At 43.2% G+C, this 11,571-nt stretch overlaps 1 protein-coding gene across 3 annotated transcripts in view; it reads left to right on the top strand.

Moving 5' to 3' along the window:
- The window catches only part of LOC106560226 (disabled homolog 1), a 108,857-nt gene that overhangs the window by 70,864 nt on the left and 26,422 nt on the right, over positions 1-11,571 (top strand). For 2 of the 3 annotated variants that reach the window (XM_014122857.3, XM_014122862.3), the window contains exons 6-8: positions 8,666-8,785; positions 8,922-8,960; positions 9,283-9,345. In XM_014122857.3, the coding sequence (XP_013978332.1) occupies positions 8,666-8,785; positions 8,922-8,960; positions 9,283-9,345 (222 nt within the window). The remainder of the gene's footprint in view (positions 1-8,665; positions 8,786-8,921; positions 8,961-9,282; positions 9,346-11,571) is intronic. The other variant, XM_014122864.3, reaches the window with a different exon arrangement.

Below are 11,571 nucleotides of genomic sequence, written 5' to 3' on the forward strand. Positions count from 1 at the left end.
CCCCCCCCCCAACTTTAGCCTACCATTTGAAGTATTTCATTAGGCTTACGTGGTCTAAAAGGAATGAAAATACAATCACGAGGATCCACTTTTATAGACTATAGGCCTATAATGACATACAGACAGCGCATTGCGCAAACAAAACAACCCTCACAATATCAACTGGAATTACATGGGTCTGTTACTGAACTTTTACTGGCAAACATGGTTACAGACACAACAACATTATAGTATCCCTTCATCGTGAGGAAAAGCACATGAGCTAATTATAATTCACAAAGTAAGCAAAACATAGATATGCATCATTCCAACATTGCCTACTAATGACAGAGACCTATATAAACAATATAACAATTAAGATGTACAAACTATGGCGTAAGGGAACGATAAGCGGATAAGAGTTAAGCCGTAATTAAGACATTAATGAGTGAACTCAGATGGACAATATGCCTTTTTGTTCAGCACTTTTGAAATGGATAGCGACAGAATTCAGAACATGGGCCGTCCTTGCAGTATTCTCCCTGTACACCAAGTCAGAAACGTAGGATAAATAACGGGGGCATATAAGCAGACAATGAAAGCTTTTACAATATTCGATGATGACATTTCTCTAAAACTGGCTATATGCTACATGTGCACCACTAAGTCAGAACAGTAGGCTAAGTTCTGAGGGGGAGAGGGACCAAATTCTTAGGGTGAGACGCATGGGCTACTAACAGCTTACTACACAACATAGACTTAGTTTTACTTTCTTAGCTACAGTATACATATATCCCTGGCTTATTACATCATTTATGCAGCAGCATACAAGAGAGAGGCCTATTTTTGGTTTGGATTTATGGGGCTTTCAAGACAACTGGGAACTCTGGAAAAAAACAACAGGTCAAATCATGATGTCAGTGATCTTCAGGTCAGAAAGTCGGAGCTCTAGAAAGAGACCCGACCGAGTTCCCAACTTGGAATGCCGAGTTGGATGAGCGTTCAAAGTGTATTTTCCCAGTCGGAGCTCGTTTTTTTCTCCAGAGTTCCCAATTGTCTTGAATGCACCGAAGTCTGAGATTTCTCGGTTCCAAGTTCTGTGTTTCCAGTTGTTTTGAACCCGGCAGCATGGCCAATGATTGACAGCATGGCCAATGGATTCAACCATTTCTGGCCCTTGGTGTTGATTGTGAATGTTAATCCTATTATGCTTGTAAAAGAGACCCTTTCAGACAGATGTTTTAAATCCTTAAACCCAGACTTGGACCACACACCCTCTCCACCGAATAGCAGGCAGGGGAAGCAAAATAGTGATTACTTTGCATCGCAGTTAGCCTCTGAGCCATTGATTCCTTCCTCATTGTGGAATTTGTGATTCCCGACTTGTGTAATGTCTAATGGCCGATGATCACCGAGACGTTCTATCTATAATTTCTCTTCATATGACAAGAATTGAAAAGAATTTGCCAGTAGATTGTTAACGTGATTCATGATGATGACTGCTTGTCTACAGTACATTTGTTGCTAAGATTTTGAAAGTATGACTTTGACATGATCAGTCCAATCAAAGCTACAGTAGATATAATGTGATTTGATGTCATTTTAGCTGTGGCCAAGGACCTTGAGCCTTTTTGGATAGGCACTTCTAATGTAAATCAATGGCAGCACCCAAGGGGGCTTGAACTGCCTAGCTCTCCCTGAAGATTCTTCGGTGACGTAGTGTCCCCATGAGTGACAGAACACTGAGCCAATCATGGCGCAACTAGAGAAAATTCCCAACGCCTACGCTCTGCTTTCGCTGGCTGCCCCTCCACCACAGAAAGCATTTTTTTTTTGGCTTAACGGGTAGGGCTTAAAACAGGCGGGGCTCTGCCACACCTGCCCTGAATGATGGGTCACCACTGAATGTAAATGACTAGGTAAATAGGTAAACTATTATACTATGGGTTGTCTGATTTTGTTTTATTAACAACATTAAATGGCAAAAATAGCAGCACACTGGAAAGTTATCATGTCCTGAGTGATAAAGTATAGGCTTTGAATTACTTTTCCAGCAGCTACAGTAAGCTACACACTGCAGTTTAAGTTGAGCGCCGTGTGGTGCGCATTATAGACTATTTAATTCCCTTCATCTGAACATCGGAGCATCAACAACAATCATACATGTCAGTTCAGTGCAAACAGAGGAAATCATTTATTTAGGAATATATAGAACTGACATGCTTCTGTATTAGGCTATGCCATCTCCAGACCGTGATGAGGGGAGCAGGGAGGTGCCGTGCGGTGTGAGTAATGCAGGGAGGTGCCGTGCGGTGTGAGTAATGCAGGGAGGTGCCGTGCGGTGTGAGAAATGCAGGGAGGTGCCGTGCAGTGTGAGTGATGAGGAGAGCAGGGAGGGGCTGTGCAGTGTGAGTGATGAGGAGAGCAGGGAGGGGCTGTGCAGTGTGAGTGATGAGGGGAGCAGGGAGGGGCCGTGCAGTGTGAGTGATGATGGGAGCAGGGAGGTGCCGTGCAGTGTGAGTGATGAGGAGAGCAGGGAGGGGCCGTGCAGTGTGAGTGATGAGGAGAGCAGGGAGGGGCTGTGCAGTGTGAGTGATGAGGAGAGCAGGGAGGGGCCGTGCAGTGTGAGTGATGAGGAGAGCAGGGAGGGGCTGTGCAGTGTGAGTGATGAGGAGAGCAGGGAGGGGCCGTGCAGTGTGAGTGATGAGGAGAGCAGGGAGGGGCAGTGTGAGTGATGAGGGGAGCAGGGAGGGGCTGTGCGGTGTGAGTGATGAGGAGAGCAGGGAGGGGCCGTGCAATGTGAGTGATGAGGAGAGCAGGGAGGGGCCGTGCAGTGTGCATCTGTGAGTGATGCAGGGAAGCGGAGTATTGAGAGTTTCGGCTCTTTTTACTGACTCAGATCTTTTCAACTCATTCAGTAAAATGTTTAATCTTTCGACTCATTTCATTCATTTAATTCAGTAGCGCCCAGAGCCCACAGGACTCCTTACCAGTGAGTGATGAACTGAAAACTTGAATGAGTCGTGATTTTCGTTCACCATAGTCATTTGTGAATGAGACTTATAAAGTGTGCATTAAACAATATACATTTGTGATTGCTAGCCATACAAATGAGATTATTTATTGATACATTTGAAACGAGGTCTAGTTGCATCCGCAACCGTACTAGATTTGTGAACGATTCTTGGCAGAATGACTCGACTGCTGCGAGGGAGATAAGCACATATAATTTCCGAACTGTAGCAGCAATAGCCGTGGGAAGTAGAGGGGGCTGCAGCACCCCCTGAAAAATGTGAATGTAAAAATATATATTCATGTTTTTTTTTTTGTTTGTTTTTTTACAAAAGTACTGCACTGGGCCGTTTATAGTCCTTTATTAGCAGGTATACAGTGTCTTCTCTATGGAGCGCATATTAATCCTGCTATAAAATGAATTGCGGTCAGCAGGTCAAATGAACAACTAAAATGAATGAGTTACTTGGAAAAAGAATCATGACTCGAGTCAGTAAAAAGAGTTGTTCAAAAACAACGAATCGTTCACGAACTGCACATCACAACCAAGTCGACTCACACTGGTAGACTAACTTATTGCTAGTTATTTGTCATCTCAAATCAAATCACATTTTATTGGTCACATACACATGGTTAGCAGATGTTATTGCGAGTGTAGCGAAATGCTTGTACTTCTAGTTCCGACAGTGCAGCAGTATCTAACAGGTAATATCTAACAATTCCACAACAAAACCTAATACAATCTAGTAAAGGAATGGGATAAGAATATGTAAGTATAAAATATATGGCTAAGATGCAATCGATAGTAAAGAATAGATAGTGAAGGATACAGTATACAGTATATACATATGAGATGAGTAATGTGAGATATGTAAACATTCTTTAAAGTGCCATTATTAAAGTGACTAGTGTTCCATTTATTAAAGTGGCCAATGTTATCAAGTCTGTAGGTAGGCAGCCACCTCTCTGTGGTAGGCAGCCACCTCTCTATCTGATGGCCTTGAGATAGAAGCTGTTTTTCAATCTCTCTGTCCCAGCTTTGATGCACCTGTACTGACCTCGCCTTCTGGATGGAAGCGGGGTGAACAGGCAGTGGCTCGGGTGGTTATTGTCCTTGATTATCTTTTTTGCCTTCCTGTAACATCAGGTGTTGTAGGTGTCCTGGAGGGCAGGTAGTTTGCCCCTGGTGATGTGTTGTGCAGACCGCACCACCCTCTGGAGAGCCCTGTGGTTGTGGGCGGTGCAGTTGCCGTACCAGGTGGTGATACAGCCCAACAGGATGCTCTCAATTGTGCATCTGTAAACGTTAGTTAAGGTTTTCAGCCTCCTGAAGTTGAAGAGGCGCTGTTGCGCCTTCTTCACCACACTGTCTGTGTGCGTGGACCATTTCAGTTTTTCGGCGTTATGTACACCGAGGAACTTAAAACTTTCCACCTTCTCCACTGCTGTCCCGTTGATGTGGATAGGGGGGGTGCTCCCTTTGCTGTTTCCTGAAGTCCACGATCATATATTTTGTTCTGCTGACACTGAGTGAGACTGCCGACAGACTCCCGGTCGGCAGTCTCGTCGTTGTTGGTAATCAAGCCTTCTACTGTAGTGTCGTCTGCAAACTTGATGATTGAGTTAGAGGCGTGCATGGCCACAGTCATGGGTAAACATGGGTACAGGAGGGGGCTGAGCACACACCCTTGTGGGGCCCCCGTGTTGAGGATCAATGAAGTGTAGATGTTGTTTCCTACCTTCACCACTTGGGGGCGGCCAGTCAGCAAGTCCAGGACCCAATTGCACAGAGCGGGGTTCAGACCCAGGGTCTCAAGCTTAATGGTGAGCTTGGAGGGTACTATGGTGTTGAATGCTGGGCTATAGTCAATGAACAGCATTCTTACATAGGTATTCCTCTTGTCCAGATGGGATACGGCAGTGTGCAGTGTGATGGCGATTGCATCATCTGTGGACCAATTGGGGCAGTAAGCAAATTGGAGTGGGTCTAGGGTGACAGGTAGGATGGAGGTGATATGATCCTTGACTAGTCTTTCAAAACACTTCATGATGACAGAACTGAGTGCTAAGGGGCGATAGTCATTTAGTTCAATTACCTTAGCTTTCTTGGGAACAGGAACAATGGTGGCTATCTTGAAGCATATGGAGACAGCAGACTGGGATAGGGATTGATTGAATATGTCCGTAAACACACCAGCCAGCTGGTCTGCGCAAGCTCTGAGGTCGGGTCTAGGGGTGCCATCTAGGCTGGCAGCCTTGCAAGGGTTAACACGTTTAAATGTTTTACTCATGTCCACGGAGAAGGAGAGCCCACAGTCTTTGGTAGTGGGCCACGTCGGTGGCACTGTATTGTCCTCAAAGTGCGCAAAGAAGTTGTTTAATTTGTCTGGAAGCAAGACGTCGATGTCTGCCACGGGGCTGGTTTTCTTTTTATAATCGGTGATTGTCTGTAGACCCTGCCACATACGTCTTCTGTTTGAGCCGTTGAATTGCGACTCCACTTTGTCTGTATACTGATGCTTTGCTTGTTTGATTGCCTTACGGAGGGAATAAAGACACTGTTTGTATTCGGCCATGTTTCCAGTCACCTTGCCATGATTAAATGTGGTGGTAAGTGCTTTCAGTTTTGCGGTGGTACGTGGTTTTCAGTTTCTTATCTGATGCGCTAGCGAGCTAACATTAGCTAAGCTAATTGAGACTACATAACTTTAACTGTGCGCTTTCTCCCCTTACAGTAAATAACAACAACTACATTCAGATTATTATGTACTGTAGCAGCCTACCTGTGGGCTCTTAGTGTTGTATCCTGTCCTTCTTATTTAACTTTTAGTACTGTGATTTTAATTCCATCTTCCATTGATTAGTCTAGAAATGTCCTAAAAACTTCCCACACGGAGCCTCAAGCTCTATGACCACTGTCGGGAAAAGCAAATGCAGCAGCAGCATAATTGATCATCTTATCTCTCTCTGTCCATGGGAGGGACAATATAGGCCATCTGCATTGTAAATTCATGTGGAATTGTATGAATTTTCCTTATCTTTTTAACATACCTTTTTTCCATTTGTCACATCCCTAATATGGACATAACAGGATTGGGGGAAGGCGGTGCTTAAACTGCTTCACTTCGAGTACTTTCGGCATGTGTCCACACGGATCAGAAGGGAGGGCGGGGGCAGCTTTGGCTGAGAGTTTTCTTTTGCAAGGATTGAGACTTCGTAATCCGCCGGAGCTTTCAATTTTCAGACACGTATAGGCCCAGAAGTCACCCAGCTGACCGAATTACTCTGGATTTTACTTCTGGTTTAACTGACATTATTTGTGTCTGTGTGTCTTGTGTTTTGTCTGTGTTTCATCTGAGGCCGTCTCTCTGCTCTTTGATGCCATATTGATGAGTGTGAGTGTGTGTCACTGTCTCTATCAACCCATCCATCCTCACAGGAACTGACCTGCAGCCCTTTGACACACACAATCCAGCAAGCTGCCATGTATTCCTCTGAGGTTGCCAAGAGTTCAGTACCTGCAGTGTTTTCTGAGAATACAGAGATGACAAGACAGATATGTCTCTCTGTTCATTCCTTATTATACAGAGACGAGAGAGAGAGACGAGAGAGAGAGAGAGATGAGAGCGAGACGAGAGAGGGAGCAGTGGATCTGACAGAGAGGAAAGAAAGAAATGATGAAAGAGAAGAGAAAGGGATGAGAGTTGGTCTGAATGAGAGGAGGGAGAGGTCAGACACACTACATGATTTAAATAAGACTGGATCAGAGTTCAGACGAAGTAGGAACCCAACACTATACTGGGGATGTCCATGTAGTTCTCCAAACACTGTCTGTAAACTCCCTGTTAGGCCTCAATCAAATATTAAATATGTTCTATATTTCATTGTTCCCCAGTCTCACCCCTTAAAGCCTGTGCGTGTCAAAGGACAGTAAATGCTGTATTACACTGTGGATGTGAGTTGATGTGTTTGTGCATTCGTGTGTGCTCATATGCTTGTGTATTTGTGTGTGAGGGTATCTCTGCCTGTATATATGCGTGCTTGCGTTTGTGTTGTGTTAACCACAGAGATACCGTTGAAGTCGGAAGTTTACATACACCTTAGCCAAATACATTTAAACTCAGTTTTCCACAATTCCTGACATTTAATCCTAGTAAACATTCCCTGTTTTAGGTCAGTTAGGATCACTACTTTATTTTAAGAAAGTGAAATGTCAGAATAATAGTAGAGAGAATTATTTATTTCAGCTTTTATTTCTTTCATCACATTCCCAGTGGGTCAGAAGTTTACATACATTCAATTAGTATTTGGTAGCATTGCCTTTAAATTGTTTAACTTGGGTCAAACTTTTTGGGTAGCCTTCCACGAGCTTCCCACAATAAGTTGGGTGAATTTTGGCCCATTCCTCCTGATAGAGCTGGTGATACTGAGTCAGGTTTGTAGGCCTCCTTGCTCGCACACACTTTTTCAGTTCTGCCAACAAATTTTCTGTAGGATGGAGGTCAGGGCTTTGTGATGGCCACTCCAATACCTTGACTTTGTTGTCCTTAAGCCATTTTGCCACAACTTTGGAAATATGCTTGGGGTCGTTGTCCATTTGGAAGACCCATTTGCGACCAATCTTTAACTTCCTGACTGATGTCTTGAGATGTTGCTTCAATATATCCACATAATATTCCTCCCTCATGATGCCATCTATTTTGTGAAGTGCACCAGTCCCTCCTGCAGGAACGCACCCCCACAACATGATGCTGCCACCCCCGTGCTTCACGGTTGGGATGGTGTTCTTCGGCTTGCAAGCCTCCCCCTTTTTCCTCCAAACATAACGATGGTCATTATGGCCAAACAGTTATATTTTTGTTTCATCAGACCAGAGGACATTTGTCCAAAAAGTATGATCTTTGTCCCCATGTGCAGTTGCAAACCATAGTCTGGCTTTTTTATGGAGGTTTTGGAGCAGTGGCTTCTTCCTTTCTGAGCGGCCTTTCAGATTATGTCGATATAGGACTCGTTTTACTGTGGACATAGATACTTTTGTACCTGTTTCCTCCAGCATCTTCACAAGGTCCTTTGCTGTTGTTCTGGGATTGATTTGCACTTTTCGTACCAAAGTACTTTCATCTCTAGGAGACAGAACGCATCTCCTTCCTGAGCGGTATGATTGTTTGTACAGATGAACGTGGTACCTTCAGGCGTTTGGAAATTGCTCCCAATGATGAACCAGACTTGATGAACCAGGTCTTGGCTGATTTATTTTGATTTTCCCATGTCAAGCAAAGAGGCACTGAGTTTGAAATACATCCACAGGTACACCTCCAATTGACTCAAATTATGTCAATTAGCCTGTCAGAAGCTTCTAAAGTAATGACATCATTTTCTGGAATTTTCCAAGCTGTTTAAAGGCACAGTCAACTTAGTGTATGTAAACTTCTGACCCACTGGAATTGTGATACAGTGAATTAGAAGTTAAATAATCTGTTTGGAAACCATTGTTGGAAAAATTACTTGTGTCGTGCACAAAGTAGATGTCCTAACCGACTTCCCAAAACTATATTTTGTTAACAAGAAATTTGTGGAGTGGTTGAAAAACGAGTTTCAATGACTCCAACCTAAGTGTATGTAAACTTCCGACTTCAACTGTATATAAGTGTTTTACTTCCTCTCCCCCTCTCAGGCAGAGCCAGTGATCCTGGACCTTCGGGACCTGTTCCAGCTCATCTATCAGATCAAACAGAGAGAGGAGATGGAGAAGAAAGCCCAGAAGGACAAACAGTGTGAACAGGCTGTGTACCAGGTACACACACACACAATACACACAATGTTTACTATCTGATTATTGTTGGTGCTGCTGCCTCTATCTGTCAACTACACTGATCTTCTTCCCTCTCTCCTTTCTCCCCCTCTCCATCCATCCATCCCTATGTCTTCAGACTATTCTGGAGGAAGATTTGGAGGATCCTGTCTACCAGGTAACTTCTAAACACCAATCGGAATGCTTCTCTAATGCTGTCTATCCAATCAGTATGTTTCTTTTTAATGCTTCTTTCAATCTCCTTCCCTGTTTATCTGTGTCTGTGGGGAATTGTGGGGAGTCCCAGGATTCTTGTCAGATGAATGGAGGTGTGTGTGAAGTTTTCTGGGATTGCTTGCGGGCGAGACCTACAGATGATTCTGTCTGAGCAATCACATCTTTGCATCATATTCTCAGCCTGTCCTTTTTCTTCAATTCCTATTTCCTATTTTTCTCTTTATTCCTCCTCTCCTCTCCTCTTCCTGCTGCCTGTGTTGTAGTACATTGTGTTTGAGGCGGGACACGAGCCCATCCGCGACCAATCAGAAGAGAGCATTTATCAGGTACAAGCCTCTCCTCTCTGCTTGGATCTGATTGGTGGAGTTGTGTGAGTGATTGGAGCAGGTTTCCAATGGGATAGAGATGATTTGAGAATACCCTCAGGGTCATTCCATGTCATTTCAACAAGCCATTTCAACAAGCCATCTCAGATTGTTCTGAAATTGTTTCCGTATTTAGAAAAAGATAACATTAGTATTCCTGCAATGTTATTTTGTTGAAATATAATTAGATTTTAAGGTAATTAAGGTAATTTGATTGCACCAGAATTTGCCATTTAAATTTATAGAATTGATATAATATTCAATAAATATAGTACCTATCATCCAATTTGGGCCCCAAAAAATACTAACATTGAGTAGCTCTATACTACTTGTCAGACAGAGAACTGATACTATATATGTCACACCCTGACCTTAGAGAGCCTTTTTATTTCTCTATTTTGTTAGGTCAGGGTGTGATTTGGGTGGGTATTCTAGTTTTTCTATTTCTTTGTTTGCCAGGTATGGTTCCCAATCAGAGGCAGCTGTCTATCGTTGTCTCTGATTGGGGATCATACTTAGGCAGCCTTTATCCCACCTTAGTTTGTGGGATCTTGTTTTTGGTACTGTGCTGGGTAGCCCTACTGAACGTTACATTTGTATTTGTTTTGTTTTCGGTGTTCATCTAATAAAGTATGATGTACGCCTACCACGCTGCACCTTGGTCCGTACCTTCCATCGATGAGTGTAACAATATATTCGTTGTTGTGGTGGAATTGCCGTGGGATGTGGGATGTCCGTGAGTGGCTTTTGACCATTTCTTTGGATTCCTCATGTTTAACTCATTGTTAGAAAAAAGTTTGGTCCAAATCGGATGTTAGGTACTAAATTTATTAAATATTATATTAATCCTATACATTTAAATGGCCAATTTGGGTGCAATCAAATTACCTTAATTTCTCAGAGATCAAATTATATTTCAACAAAATAATGTTGCAGGAATGCTAATGTTATCTGTTTTTAACAACAACAACAAATTTCAGAACAATCTGAGATGATGGGTGTCAAAATCCTCTTTTTTGTTTTTGAGGTGGAACGACCCCTCACCTACAGCTTCACTACTGACAGACACACCACTGAAACCTGAGAGAAAAATTAACACACATGCATGAGTAAGGCCCCTCCTCCTTCCCCTTCCTCCCTCTTTTTCTGAGGAGATGAAGGAGGGAGTGGGAAAGAGAGATTAATCACCAGGCTCTTGTTTGATCTTTAAAAATAATAGAATGAATATAGAGCACGCTCTAACACACACGCACACAAACACACACACACGCAAGAAGACGTGTTAGAATCGTGCAACAGAGGAACCAACAGATGAATAAAGATGTCTGCCTCTGGAAATGAACAACCAGAGAGATGGAGAGATGAAGAAGGATGAGAGAGGAAATAAACAAGAGAACGAGAAGAGAGAGAGGGATTAGGAAAGACGGAGGAGAGATGGAGGGAGGAGAGATGGAGAGAGTACTCAGGCAGTTGTAGTTATCTGTGGTAGTCAGACTGTTATGACAGACAGACGTTTTTGGCCCATCAGGTTTTTATTGACGTTTCCATTCACAACAGATCAATCAGGTGGATTAGTTTGATAGTCTTACACTTCAGGGACAATCTATCATCAGTCAATAGAACAAAACGCAAATAAAACATATAGAGACATTGTCCTGTGTCAATCTGTCTGTCTGTCTCAAAAGTCCACACAGTAGTAGCCAAGAGTAGTGGCCAAGAGTAGTGCACTACATGATGAATGTGGTGTCATTTGAGACAAAGCCACAGACAGACAGACCAGTTTATTACATGTCTCTCTCTGTGGTAAGACCACATTGATCCACTTTATTGGAGAGGGAGAAGAGGGGGACTTAGCTGGGAGAGAGAGCTGTTCATACATCAGACTGATACTCTAAATGAAGCCTCACGTCATAGATTTGAATACAGATTACATCACTCATTCTCTCTCTCTCTCTCGCACGAATGCATGCACGCACATGCGCACACACACGCACACACACCCTCAGATGCAAGCTATAAGGGACAATAATGTCCAGGCTTTAGTCTCTATATATTTGGCTGTAAGGCTTTATTTTATAGCCTTGTACTGCTTTGGTATTTACTACAATTGGTACTTTCTGGTACATTAAAAATGAAGGTTGTCGTGGTAACAAAAGCTAACGTGTGATTGGTGGGCTTTGTGGTGAT

The sequence above is a fragment of the Salmo salar genome, chromosome 10, assembly GCF_965601325.2.
Source record: "Salmo salar chromosome 10, fSalSal1, whole genome shotgun sequence".
NCBI lineage: Eukaryota > Metazoa > Chordata > Actinopteri > Salmoniformes > Salmonidae > Salmo > Salmo salar.